We start from the raw sequence: 14,631 nt of genomic DNA on the forward strand, positions 1-14,631 counted from the left end.
CTCTCTCCTCTCTAAAAATGAATAAAAAAAAAAAAAAAAAGAAATGGAATTATACAGAAATATATTGGAAAAAATACACCAAAAATGTTTATTCTTTTTTTTTTTTAATTTTTTATTTTATTTATTCATTTTTAGAGAGGACAGAGAGAGGGAGAGAGAGAGAGACAGAGAGGGAGAGAGAGGAGAGAGAGAAGGGGGAGGAGCTGAAAGCATCAACTCCCATATGTGCCTTGACCAGGCAAGCCCAGGGTTTCGAACCGGCGACCTCAGCATTTCCAGGTTGACGCTTTATCCACTGCGCCACCACAGGTCAGGCAATGTTTATTCTTAAAACTTTATTTTCCAGGTTTTCTACAATGAGCATGTATTTTATAAATTTGATAAAATTATTTAATAAAAACATAGTCTCGCCTGACCTGTGGTGGCACAGTGGATAAAACATCGACCTGGAAACGCTGAGGTCGCTGGTTCGAAACCCTGAGCTTGCCTGGTCAAGGCACATATGGGAGTTGATGCTTCCTGTTCCTCTCTCTCTCTCTCTCTCTCTCTCTCTCTCCCTCCCTCTCTTCCTCTCTCTCTCCTCTGTAAAATGAATAAATAAAATAATAATTCTAGAACATTTTAAAAAAAACAGAAAAAAGCTTAGTCTCTTCAGTTCTCACAGCCTTTGATACTGGGTTGTTAAATTAAAAAAACAACGGTTTTGTTGAATCAGGGTTATTGCAGTTGGGTTTATTTTTTGGCTTAGAGAAATCGTTATTTCCTTAGTTAATGTAATGTCCCTTATAAAGAGCCTGGTATATACTATGTGTATTTTTCTTTTTTAGATTCTGGATTTATTTCACTTTCAGGATAAATTGACAGTGCGACAATTTCAGAGAGTTGCCACCACTACCTTTATAACTATGTCAAGAGAACGCCCACAGTTGGCAGCAAAGTATTTGCTTCAGCCAATGTTAGCACCTCTTCATCGGATTTTAAATACAGCAGGTAAAGGAGGGAGTCTGGTGGCTGGGAGTCCCTCTAAAGTGGTGGTCCCCAACCCCTGGGCCGCGGACCGGTACTGGTCCGTGGAACATTTGGTACCAGTCTGCAGAGAAAGAATAAATAACTTACATTATTTTCGTTTTATTTATATTTAAGTCTGAACGATGTTTTATTTTTAAAAAATGACCAGATTCCCTCTGTTACATCCATCTAAGACTCACTCTTGACGCTTGTCTCGGTCATGTGATACATTTATCCGTCCCACTCTAAAGGCCGGTCTGTGAAAATATTTTCTGACATTAAACCGGTCCGTGGCCCAAAAAAGGTTGGGGACCACTGCTCTAAAGGACCTTCAGCAACTTTTCAGGTTTAAATGACTTTAGTCTGTGGTATTTCAGTGTCTTCAGTTTTACCTTTCTCCACCCCCTGCCCCACAACTGTATATTTAGAAGACTTCACAACAGTTCCAAGAAGAGTACAGTGAACCACCCCTCTACACTTCCCCTAGATTGACCAACTATTATTTTTGGCCATATTTGCTGTATCTTTCTCTCTGTATGTGTACACTGTTTTCTGAAATATTTGAGTTAGTTGTAGACAGCATCTAATATACAGACTTCATTAAGATTTCTCTAATTGTTGCAAGAATTTCCTTTATACTTGTTTTTAAAAAATTTAGAATCCAGTTAAGAATCATGTATTCATTCACTTATGTCTTTTTAGTTTCCTTTAATATATAATAGTATTTTTTTTTTTTACAGGGACAGAGAGAGAGTCAGAGAGAGGGATAGATAGGGACAGACAGACAGGAACAGAGAGAGATGAGAAGCATCAATTATCAGTTTCTTGTTGCGACACCTTAGTTGTTCATTGATTGCTTTCTCATATGATATGTGCCTTGATCGTGGGCCTTCAGCAGACCAAGTGACCCCTTGCTCAGCGACCTTAGGTCCAAGCTGGTGAGCTTTTTTTGCACAACCCAGATAAGTTTGTGCTCAAGCTGGCGACCTCAGGTCTTCCGCATCCCAGTCCGAAGCTCTATCCACTGTGCCACCTCCTGGTCAGGCTATAATAGTTTTCCATGAAGATTATTTATTGATAGAGAGAGGAAGAGTGAGAGAGAGAAACATCGATTTGTTGCCCCACTTATCCATGCATTCATTTTTGGTTGTTTCTTGCATGTGCCCTGATGGAGGATTGAACCTACAACCTTGCTGTAACAGAATGACATTTCAGCAAACTGAGCTACCTGGCTAGGGCCCCAGACTTTTTACTTATTTATTTATTTACTTATATTTATTTTAGAGAGAGGAAGGAAGAGAGAGAGATGGAAACATCAATTTGTTTCTGTATGTGCCCTGACCAGGAATCGAACTGGTAACCTTTGCATATCAAGATGATACGCTAACCCAGGGGTCGGAAACCTATGGCTCGCGAGCCAGATGTGGCTCTTTTGATGGATGCATCTGGCTCGCAGACAAATCTTTAATAAAAAAATAATAACGTTAAAAATATAAAACATTCTCATGTATTACAATCCATTCATTTCTTACCACTCATGTTCATGATTGCGGGTGGTTGGAGCCAATCACAGCTGTCCTCCAGGACAACACCAAATTTTTATTGGATAATGCCTAACGTACATGGGTCGTTGTATGGCTCTCACGGAATTACATTTTAAAATATGTGGCATTCATGGCTCTCTCAGCCAAAAAGTTTCCCGACCCCTGCGGCTAACCAATCAAGCTAGCTGGCCAGGGCCCCCAGTTGTTGTTTTTTTTTTTTAGGGCCCCCAGTTTTTTGTTTGTGTTTCATCATGACATTTTTTTTTCGTTTTTAGAGAGGAGAGAGAGAGAGAGAGAAGAGAGAGAGGAGAGACAGAGAGAAGGGGGGAGGAGCTGGAACATCAACTCTCATATGTGCCTTGACCAGGCAAGCCCAGGGTTTCGAACTGGTGACCTCAGCATTTCCAGGTCGACGCTTTATCCACTGCGCCACCACAGGTCAGGCTCATCATGACATTTTTGAAGAGCCCAGGTTATAGAATATTCCTTAATTTGTATTTTTCTAACTGTTTCCTCATGATTAGATCCAGGTTAAACATTTCAGCGGGAATACTACATAGGATGATAGTTTCTTTCTCAGTCTCCATCAGTTTAAGGTGCATATGTTATCAGTTTATCTATTATTATCAATGCTATATTTGATTATTTGTTCAAGGTGGTAGCACACAGAATTCTCCATTTTATTTTTTATTTTTTATTTATTATTATTTTTTTCTTTTTTTACAGAGACAGAGAGACAGTCAGAGAGAAGGATAGACAGGGACAGACAGACAGGAACGGAGAGAGATGAGAAGCATCAATCATCATTTTTTCGTTGCAACGCCTTAGTTGTTCAGATTGCTTTCTCATATGTGCCTTGACCGCAGGCCTTCAGCAGATCCAGTAAACCCTTGCTCAAGCCAGTGACCTTGGGTCCAAGCTGATGAGCTTTTGCTCAAACCAGATGAGCCCGTGCTCAAGCTGGAGAGCTTGGGGTCTCAAACCTGGGTCCTCCACATCCCAGTCCGACACTATCCACTGCGCCACTGCCTGGTCAGGCCAGAATTCTCCATTTTAAAAGTACCTCCCTCCCTGTGTAATTAATGAGTAATATATGGAATGATAGTCTGAGATGTGTGAGTACTCTGTTTCCCAATAGTCTTTCATACTATGGTTTAATGAGTCTTACCAGGAAAATGGTGACGTTCTATTTCTTTTGTTATTTTTATCTTGTTAGTTGGTATTCTTCTGTAAAGAAGAGCTTTTCTTTCTCCTTGCCTTACACCCCCCTCCCTACATTTTAAAAATATTTTATTTATTGATTTCAGAGAAAAGAGAGAAAGAGAAAGGATGGGGGTGAGTGGGAGGGAGGACCAGGAAATCAGCTTCACGAATGTGCTTTGACCAGGCAAGCCCAGGATCTCGAACTGGTAACCTCAGTGTCCAGGTCAATGCTTTATCTACTGCACCACCACAGGTCAGGTATCTCACCCCTCCCCTTTTTTTTTTCTTACAGAGACAGAGAGAGAGTCAGAGAGAGGAATAGATAGGGACAGATAGGAACGGAGAGAGATGAGAAGCATCAATCATCAGTCTTTCGTTGTGACACCTTAGTTGTTAATTGATTGCTTTCTCATATGTGCCTTGACGGGGGGGTGGGGTGGCTACAGCAGACCGAGTAACCCCTTGCTTGAGCCAGCGACCTTGGGTCCAAGCTGGTGAGCTCCGCTCAAACCAGACAAGCCCGTGCTCAAGCTGGCAACCTCGGGGTCTTGAACCTGGGTCCTCCTCATCCTAGTCCGACGCTCTATCCATTGCACCACTGCCTGGTCAGGCCTCACCCCTTTTTAAAAAATAATTATTTCAGTATAAATATAGAATTATAGATTCTTTTTTTATTTAATTGGCTACCAAACATTCTTTTTTTTATTTTTTATTTATTTATTTATTTTTTATTTATTCATTTTAGAGAAGAGAGAGAGAAAGAAAGGGGGGAGGAGCAGGAAGCATCAACTCCCATATATGCCTTGACCGGGCAGGCCCAGGGTTTTGAACCGGCAACCTCAGCATTCCAGGTCGACGCTTTATCCACTGTGCCACCACAGGACAGGCAGCTACCAAACATTCTTTTTTTTATTTTTTTTATTTTTTTTATTATTTTTTATTTTTTTGCATTTTTCTGAAGCTGGAAACAGGGAGAGACAGTCAGACAGACTCCCGCATGCGCCCGACCGGGATCCACCCGGCACGCCCACCAGGGGCAACGCTCTGCCCACCAGGGGGCGATGCTCTGCCCATCCTGGGCGTCGCCATGTTGCGACCAGAGCCACTCTAGCGCCTGAGGCAGAGGCCACAGAGCCATCCCCAGCGCCCGGGCCATCTTTGCTCCAATGGAGCCTTGGCTGCGGGAGGGGAAGAGAGAGACAGAGAGGAAGGCGCGGCGGAGGGGTGGAGAAGCAAATGGGCGCTTCTCCTGTGTGCCCTGTCCGGAATCGAACCCAGGTCCTCCGCACGCTAGGCTGACGCTCTACTGCTGAGCCAACCGGCCAGGGCCCCAAACATTCTTATCATTCATTTTGGTGCTCAGATTTTCCCATATTTGGCCAGTGGGTTTAGTTCTGTTTTAATGTCTTAAAAGACTGACATTTTCACCATTTCCCTTAGTATGTTTTTATGCTTTATTGATTTTTTTTTTCATTTTTCCGAAGCTGGAAACGGGGAGGCAGTCAGACAGATTCCCGCATGCGCCCGACCGGGATCCACCCAACATGCCCACCGGGAGGCAATGCTCTGCCCCTCTGGGGCATCGCTCTGTTGCATCCAGAGCCATCCTAGCGCCTGAGGCAGAGGCCACAGAGCTGTCCTCAGCGCCCAGGCCATCTTTGCTCCAATGGAGCCTCGGCTGTGGGAGAGGAAGAGAGAGACAGAGAGGAAGGAGAAGGGGAGGGGTGGAGAAGCAGATGGGCGCTTCTCCTGTGTGCCCTGGCCGGGAATCGAACCCGGGACTCCTGCACGCCAGGCCGACGCTCTACCACCGAACCAACTGGCCAGGGATATGAGTATCAACTATAGCATTCTTAATGATTAAAAAACCAAAAACTTTCTAGAGAGTAGCCCCTAAGGTCAAAAATGAAAAAAAAGAAGTTTATGTTATGCTTAAAACAAATTTAGATCTATGTAGATTTTGTATAGAAGTCATTTTGTTGTATGGAGTTTTCTGAGTGTTTGTGGTGGTGTGAGGTGGGGAAGGATGGTGAAGGTTTTATTCTTTTGCACAGTAAGACTTCACCAGATTGAGCCTTGGTGAAGTGAAAGTTATTCAGACATGACACACATGGTGTTTGAGTAAATATTTAAAATTCTAGGAATCTATTCTAGCATCAGTATATGCTCAAAAAATGAAATACAATTTCTGTTGGCCTGAGTGTGGGTAATTTTTTTTTCTTTTTTTATTTTTCTGAAGTGAGAAGTGGGGAGGCAGAGAGACAGACTCCTGCATGCGTCTGATCAGGATCCACCCAGCATGTCCACTAGGGGGCGATGCTCTGGTCATCTGGGGCGTTGCTCTGGTTGCATCCGGAGCCATTCTAGCACCTGAGGTGGAGGCCATGGAGCCATCCTCAGTGCCGGGGCCAACTTTGCTCCAATGGAGCCTTGGCTGCGGGAGGGGAAGAGAGAGACAGAGAGGAAGGAGAGGGGGAGGGGTGGAGAAGCAGATGGGAGCTTCTCCTGTGTGCCCTGGCCGGAAATCGAACCCAGGACTTCCATATGATGAGCTGACGCTCTACCACGGAGCCAGCTGGCCAGGGCCTGAGTGTGGGTAATTTTTGTTTCTCTTCTCTAGAGATTCCAGAGTGTGACATGGTGCCAGGGACCGTTTTGGTGACAGGAGAAGAACTTAGCAGATGCATTGAGGATGTATTTAAGGTAATCTGAATCACTGATGTTTTTAGCTAATATTTGTGCTTAGTCTTTTAAAAATAACTTTGCATTTTTAATTGGTACTTTAAGAATTGGAATGGTTAATCTTAAATTTCAAATCATCAAAATCTTTTCACCTTTTGAAACTGTAAACTGTAAGTGAAAAAAACTGATACATTTTAAACTGTCTCATTATTTATCTGGATGTTAAACAGGCTATATTCTCTAACTGGCACATGCCACTGATAAAGGCATGCTTTTTAAAGAAATTGACAGAGGCATTTACAGTACTGTAGGTTTCCTAAAAGTATATGAACATTTTGAATCTACTCTATAACTTTTGATATTAATCACCATCATAGAGAAGTCTGAGTAAATGAATCCTGCAAGTGACTACCTAAATATATACTGAAAATGAAAATATAGAAAATAAATTATATTTTATCTATGATTATATCAATAGATATATATGAAATACATATATTTTAGGTAAAAATATAATCCATTGTGTTAGGGCCAGATGGACTTGGAGTAAATATTACTTTTTAAGCTTATTTCAATACATTTATAATAGTATTTTCCTATTAGAAATATTTACAGGAGTAAACAACTTTCAAAACTATGCTCCATGTAAAAAGGTGCATCTACATTGGAAAATAGTTTGACAGTTCCTCACAAAGTTAAACATGGAGTTATATGAGCGAGCAGTTCCACTTCTAGGTATATACCTAAGAAAAATGAAAACATGTTCACACAAAAATCTATCCATAAATGTTCATAGCAATACTATTCATAATAACCAGAATATGGAAAACCTTCAAATATGTCTATCAACAAATGAATGGATAAACAAAATGTGACTATTTTTTAGCCATAAAAAGGAATGGAGTATGAATACATGCCACAACATAGATGAACATTTAAAAATTGTCATTTGAAATTTTAAAAAGAATCCAGACACGAAAGGCCAAACATTGTATGATTCCATTTGTATGAAATGTTCTGGATAGGCAAATTCATAGAGACAGAAAATAGATTGGTGGTTGCCGGGGGTTATGGAGGAAGAGTGGAGTGTAACTAATGGGTATGGAGCTCCTTTCCGAGGTAAGGAAAATGTTCTTGAGTTAGGTGGTTATGGTTATTCAACCATGTGAATACTAAAAGCCACTGGATTGTACATTTCAGAGAGTGAATTTTATGACGTGAATTATATCTTTAAATTTTTTTTTATTTATTGATTTGTACGAGAGAGGGAGAGAGAGACAGAGACAAAGATAGGAACAGAAATCTGTTCCTGTATGTGCCCTGATTGGGGACCGAACCGGCAACCTCTGTGCTTCAGGACCATCTTGAAGCATAGGATCTGTGCTATTCAGTCAGAGCTGAATTATACCTTAATAATTTAAAGATTTATATTCCACATTTCTCATTTCTTTTCTATGGCAATAAGTTAAACATTTTAGAGTAAATTTTCAAATTTAGTTTACTCTGAAATAGTTCAAACATGCAAAAACTATGAAGAGTAAAACCTGTGCACCCATCGCTCAGCTGAAATTCTCTACCTACCCATCCCTGCTCTCATTTCCCCTGCTTCCCACCTGAAGGGAGTCACTATGTTCAGTTTTTTGTAGTATTGTATGTTAAGCTATTTGTAGTATTGTATGGATGATTTTAAATTTATTTAAATGACATTGTAATGTATGTGACTTGAATTCATTGATTTTCACTACTATATGTTATTCCACTATAGGACTATATCTTCGTTTATCCTTCTATTGGTAGATATTTTTGAGTTGTTTCCATGGAGTTTTTGCCAATTAAATACATTGTAGTTTTAATTAGCAGTTAGTTCTCTTATTAGTAGTGAGGTTAAGCATCTTTTTGTGTTTTTTTATTCATATTTTCACTTCTGTAAATTGTTCATATATTTTGCCCATTTAAAATATTGTTATTTGCCTTTTTTAGAGTGAATTTTTTTTGGTAAAATAGCTCTATAGAGGTATACTTTACAGACCACAAAATAGTGCTTTAATTATACAGTTCAGTGAGTATTAGTAAATTTACAGTTATGAAACCATCACAGTACAACTTAGGAACATTTCCATCACCCCCAAAGATCCCTTGTGCCTATTTCCAATCACTCCCTGTTCCCACTCAGCCCCAGGCGCTCTGTAATGTGCTCCCCACCTCTCTGGATTTGCCTTTTGTGGATATTTTGCATGAGGGAATCATACAGGATGTGCTCTTTTGTGACTGGCTTCTCTCTCTCAGCATAATGCTTCTGAGGTTCATGTTTGCATATATCCATATATTTTGTCCCCTTTTTTGCTAAGTAATATTTTATTGTATGACTATACCACATTTTGTTTATCTATTCATCAGTTGATGTCTATTTGGATGTGGAGTAAATCTTTTTTTACACTTGATCTTAGCCAAAAGGCCGAGAAGCGATGGAGTAAATCTTTTTTTAAAACAGCTTTATAAGATATAATTCACATGTTGTATAGTTCACTCATTTAAATTGTGCAAGTCAAAGGTTTTTTAGTATGTTCACAGATTTGTGCAGCCATCATCACAATCTATTTTAGGACATTTCATTACCCTCTCCCCCAGAAAAAACAGCACACCACTCCTAAATCCCTTGACCGCTATTCCCCGCAGCCCTGTGCAGCCATTACCTAACAACTTCTGTCTACGGATTTGCCTGTTAGTTCCTTCCCATCTAAGGGATATCACAATGGAAAACTTAAATGGTTGGCTGTGGAATGTCAGAAAGACCGAAATTACTAGTAGGGTAGGACTAATCATGACTAAACGTTTTATATAAACCCCTCATAGTATTCCTCTCAAGTCAATAAATTGCTTTTAGAGGGAAAAGAAAGCAAAACAACTTCTTTTGGTAAGTGAATTAGCCTCTAAAAACAGAAAGATCCAGAAATAGTGAATCCCGTCATTTTTCATTCTGTTGTCCCTGAAAAGGAGGGAATCCACTTCTGGTTTGGAAAACAGTTTGGTGAATTTAAAACCTCCTGGAGAGGCAGGCAAAACAGTTTGCCATAGACACTTGATTATGCACAAGGTTTGGAACTACCGTGAAAGCAGGAAGGGGTGCAGAAGGGTAATTATTCTCTCTACAAGGCTTTGGCAGTCAGCTGCAGTGGGAAAACAGAGGAAGTGTGTATGTTGGAGGGAAATGGTAAACACTGTGTAAAATTTAGCTACAAAGGATGTGTTGTCTTTATTAACTTTCTGCTAATACAAAATTATAGAGTACAGCTCAATGGCAGGAAATAAGGAAAACATCTGGGATGGTTGAATTGATTCAGCAACTCCCTGGGTAAACGAGAGGGTGTTTAATTGTAGAGAGGCATTGGGAGTATTTCCAGCTCTGTTTGTCTCTCTCTCTTCTTTTCTTTTTAATAGATTTGTTGAGATATAATTCACATATGATGCAATCACACATTAAAAGTGTTCAATTCAGGATGTTTAGTATAGTCACAGGATTGTATACCATCACCACTGTCTAATTTTATAATATTTTTGTTCCCCCTAAAAGATCACCATAGCCATTAGCTGTCACTCTCCATTTTTCCCACTTTGCCCCCAGCCCCAGGTAACCAGTAGTCTATTTTCCATCTTTACAGATTTGCCTGTTCTGGACTTTGCATAGAAAGGGGACCGTATACTAAGTTGTCTTTTGTAGTTGACTCTTCACTTAACATGTTTTTAAGATTCATCCATATTATAGCATGAAGCAGGACTTTATTCCTTTTATTTCTATTTATTTATTTTTAGATTTTTTAAAAAAATTATTCATTTTAGAGAGAGAGAGAGAGAGAGAGAAGGGTGAGGAGCGGGAAGCATCAACTCTCATATGTGCCTTGACCAGGCAAGCCTGGGGTTTTGAACTGGCGACTTCAGCATTCCAGGTTGATACTTTATCCACTGCAACACCACAGGTCAGGCAGGACTTTATTCCTTTTATGTTGAATAGTATTTCAGTGTACGGATATATCACATTTTGTTTACTTATTTATCAGTTGATGGACATTTGTGTTGTTTTTATATTTTGGTGTGTGTGGACGATGCTGCTATGGACATTCATGTACAAATTTTTGTGTGTATGTACGTTTTCCTTTCTCTTGGGCATATACCTAGGAGTAGAAATGCTAGGTCATGTGTTAACTCTTTTTAACCTTTTGAGGAACCGCCAGACTGTTTTCCAAAGTGGCTGCACCATTCTATATCACCAACAATCTACAATAGTTCTACTTTACTCATATTTTGGCCAACACTTATTATTATTCTTTTTAAAAAAAATTATAGTCCTCCTAGTAGGAGTAAAGTAGTATCTCACTGGTTTTGTTTACATTTTTCTAATGGCTAATGATATTGAACAGCCTTTTATGTACTTATTGGTCATTTGCATGCCTTCTTTGGAGAAATGTCTGTTAAGATCCTTTGCTCACCTTTAAGTTGGGTTGTCTTTTTATTTTTTGTGGGTTTACGGATGGGACACCCTCACCAACAGTTCTGTCCAAAAAAAGTCATCTTCATCGATCTGCTCTCTGTCTCTCCACTCTTTTGATCCTCTCAACCCTCTTTCTGAATGAGGAGTTTCTATAGTCCCGTTTTCATCTTACTTTGTCTTACTATATACAATTTTAAGTCTGTTTTATCTTGGTGCCTCACTTCACATTTCCAAGTTAACATTGTTTCACCTGTGCTATGACAGCTGCCCATCTCACTGCCATCTTAGCCTCTAACTGCAGAGCCCCTTAGGTGCTCAGAGGCAGTTCTATCTTTATACATGGTTCTGATCAGACAGGTTATGTGATTTTTATGACTGCAGCAGAATTAAAAGGAGCAAGTTAAACTAACTAAAGCACACTGATAAGAGGATGCCAGGAGAAAGGAGCAAGAAAGGAAACAGAAAAAGTACCCCCAAAGGGCATAGTAATTTGAAAAGCAAAGTATGTGGGGCGCTGGTATGTTCCATGTACATACTTTGTTTTTGGAGGCAGGGATCGCACATCGTTTGTTTTGTAAACGTTTCCTTCTGAAACAGTTAACGTATAAATACATTTTGGTATTTTAAGGACTAATCCCTCAGCTCTCTGAATGAAAATTTTATGGCAGGAACAATGACAAGGGAAGGCCTTTCTACTCTTGGATCCTGCACACAGCGAGTGGAGCAGTAGGGCTGTGGTGGGCCAAGTGGCAAGTTCTCACTAATACAGTGTGCATGTAGGTGCTAGTCTAGTTGAATTGAAAACTTAGCATAGTTACTTGTACTTCAACTGCATAAATATGTAATTCTTATCATTTCTGTGGTTGTACCTTACCTCTGGTAAAATTATCTAAGCCAAAAAGGGGATATGCACCTCAACTAACTTTTAGTCCATTGGCTTCCTATTTTGTTTTCTGTGACTCTGAATGTCTGGGTCCCAATCCCTAGAATGCTGAAGTTCTTATGTCCTGCCTGGTATGAGAGGGATGTATGGTTTTTCTTTCCCTAGAGTTGAAGAGAGGCCTAGATTGCATAGGGATTGGTGCTGGGTAGGGCAGGATAAGGGAATTCCATTCTATTGCTCTTAAGAGAACTGGCCAGAATCTGATAGTGCACCTGGGGTAGCAGGAGTGGGATGGTGTGGGAGGTGTTTTCTTTTAGTATTCCTTCTAGTAATTGCTGAAACCCCCTAAAGGTAGAAGAAATTTTAGGGCAAGAAAGGCTACAAGGTACCTAGTTAGTTTATTTTCTTCATTCTCATTTCCATTTTATCTGTCTGTTTCCAGATTCAAGAAATCTTGGCTTTAATTATGTGTTGGTTTTTTCCCCTTTAGATGAAGTATTTAACACATGAGTTGTAGGGAAGAATGAGGCAACATTTGGTAGGTTCATTGCATGCTTAGTATCTAATCTTAATGAATTTCTAATTAAGGTTTCCTTGTCAGATTGGCCAGTTGACTCCTCTTCCTGAATTTTAAATTATTTTTTGTTAAAGTAAATGAGAATAACAGACTCATAGAGCTGGAAGAAACTTCAGAAATAATTAATATAACCCCTCACTTTTTTAAAAAATAGACTATTTTAGAGCAGTTCAGGCTCACTGAAAATTGAGCAGAAAGTACAGAGAGTTCTCGTATATCCTTTGTCCCCACCACATGCACAGCCACTCCCACTGTCACTGTCCACACCAGAATGGGCCATCTGTTACAATCAATGAATCTACATTGACATGTCATTGTCACTCAAAGTCCATGGTTTACATTAAGGTTTGCTCTTTTTTTTTGTAATACACTTTTTATTTTATTAATTTTTTAAAGGGGGGGGGAGGGAGAGAGAAGACAGGAAGCATCAACTTGTAGTAGTTGCTTCCTGTACGTGCCTTGACCAGGCAAACCCAAGGATTTGAACCAGCAACTGCAGCGTTCCAGGTCAATGTTTTATCCACTGAGCCACCAGAGGTCAGGCTAAGGTTTGCTCTTGATATGGTACATTCTTTGGGTTTTGACAAATCAATCCCTCACTTTACAGTAAAGGAAACAAAATTCATAAGATTGTGAAGTGACTGTCCCAAATCATACTGGTTTAGGGACCAATATTTCCTTCTCTCTGTGTTTCTATCCTTCTGTGTTGAGAAAAGATAATATTTGCACATGGTACAAGTTTAAGAAGTGCAAAAGGCTTTAAAGTTAGTCTCCCTCCCATCTATGGCTATCCCCTAAATGCAATCATTCTTTCTGGATGTTTCTATCTCGAATTGAATTGTGGCCTTGAATAACATGAAAAGGACTGAAAGAAGTGTCACCTTCAAAGCTATGGGTTTTGCAAGTGTTCAATTTTATAATGCTGCAGTTCAGATCCTGTGGTACAGTGTAGTGACAAGCACCTGGCCCTTTGAGTCAGGGAGTCCTACTTTGGACTCGGGCTCTGGGATTGACTATCCATGTGACTTTAGATGACGTATTTCACACATGAGTTGTAGGGAAGAATAAGGCAACATTTGGTAGGTTCATTGCATGCTTTAATAGGTGCTCAAAAAACTGTCAGTTCCTTTTTTGGTTCAGAGAAACTCTTTCTTTAAAAGATAATTTTATGCAATATGTTCTGAAAGCATGCACAGTACAAAATACTTTATTAGGTAACTTGTCCTGTTCTTTTGCTTCTTACAAGTCTTACTTAAAATCAGTAACTGCGTTAGAAGTTCTGGAACAGACCTGTGGTGGCACAGTGGATAAAGCGTCGACCTGGAAATGCTGAGGTCGCCGGTTCAAAACCCTGGGCTTGCCTGGTCAAGGCACATATGGGAGTTGATGCTTCCAGCTCCTCCCCCACTTCTCTCTCTCTGTCTCTCCTCTCTCTCTCTCTGTCTCTCCCTCTCCACTCTAAAAAAAAAAAAAAAAAAAGAAGTTCTGGAACATTATTATCAAAAGGATCACTGTGATATTTTAGAAGGCAGCATTTGACTAGTTTAATCTTTAACAGGAGTAAAATCAAGTTTCAACCTGTACTGGATTTCAGGTTGAGGATTAAGTCAGCTTGATCCTGAATAGACTCATCATGTTTTTATTTCTACACATGTTCATCCCTGTGACAGAGACACTAAGAAGACAGTTCCATTCATCAGTGAGACTAAAATATTTAGAAATAAATTTAACATTTGCACAAGGCTGTCTATTTTACAAAATGTTTTACCATGAATTATCTTAATTAGTCCTTATGCCAAAAGCTTAGTTGCCTACATTATAAATGAGGAAACTGTGATCTGTGAAGATTTAAATGTCTTATCCGTGTTCACTCACTTAAGATGTGAATTTGAGCAGTCATATAGGTGGCAGAAACAAAATTCACATCCAAGTTGCCTGACTCCTGACTTCCCAGTGCATTTTCAATTACTCAATGGTAGTCTCTAAGGGACATACTGAACAATGTAATGGAAATCTATGAACTAAGAGATGGAGCATGTGAGGACTGTTTTCTGTTTCTTTTGCTTTGAAACAGAAACACATGTTTATCAAGGGCAAAAGGGACCAAATATATGGTGACAGAGATGATTTGACTTTTGGTGGTGGGCACACATGCAATGTACAGATCATGTATCATAGAAATGTACACTTGAAACCTATCTGATCTTATTAATTAATGTCACCTCTATAAGTTTTAAAAAGTTTTATT

General features: G+C 39.7%; 1 protein-coding gene across 4 annotated transcripts in view; it reads left to right on the forward strand.

Annotated features, from left to right (window-relative positions):
• TANGO6 (transport and golgi organization 6 homolog) overlaps positions 1-14,631 on the forward strand; it is a 219,086-nt gene that overhangs the window by 28,234 nt on the left and 176,221 nt on the right. For all 4 annotated transcript variants that reach the window (XR_010727094.1, XM_066243181.1, XM_066243180.1 and 1 more), the window contains exons 6-7: positions 828-990; positions 6,376-6,458. Coding sequence is in view for 3 of the 4 variants with exons in the window: in XM_066243181.1 (XP_066099278.1) it covers positions 828-990; positions 6,376-6,458 (246 nt within the window). In the remaining variant the exon portion in view is untranslated. The remainder of the gene's footprint in view (positions 1-827; positions 991-6,375; positions 6,459-14,631) is intronic.

This window comes from Saccopteryx bilineata, chromosome 9, assembly GCF_036850765.1.
Source record: "Saccopteryx bilineata isolate mSacBil1 chromosome 9, mSacBil1_pri_phased_curated, whole genome shotgun sequence".
NCBI lineage: Eukaryota > Metazoa > Chordata > Mammalia > Chiroptera > Emballonuridae > Saccopteryx > Saccopteryx bilineata.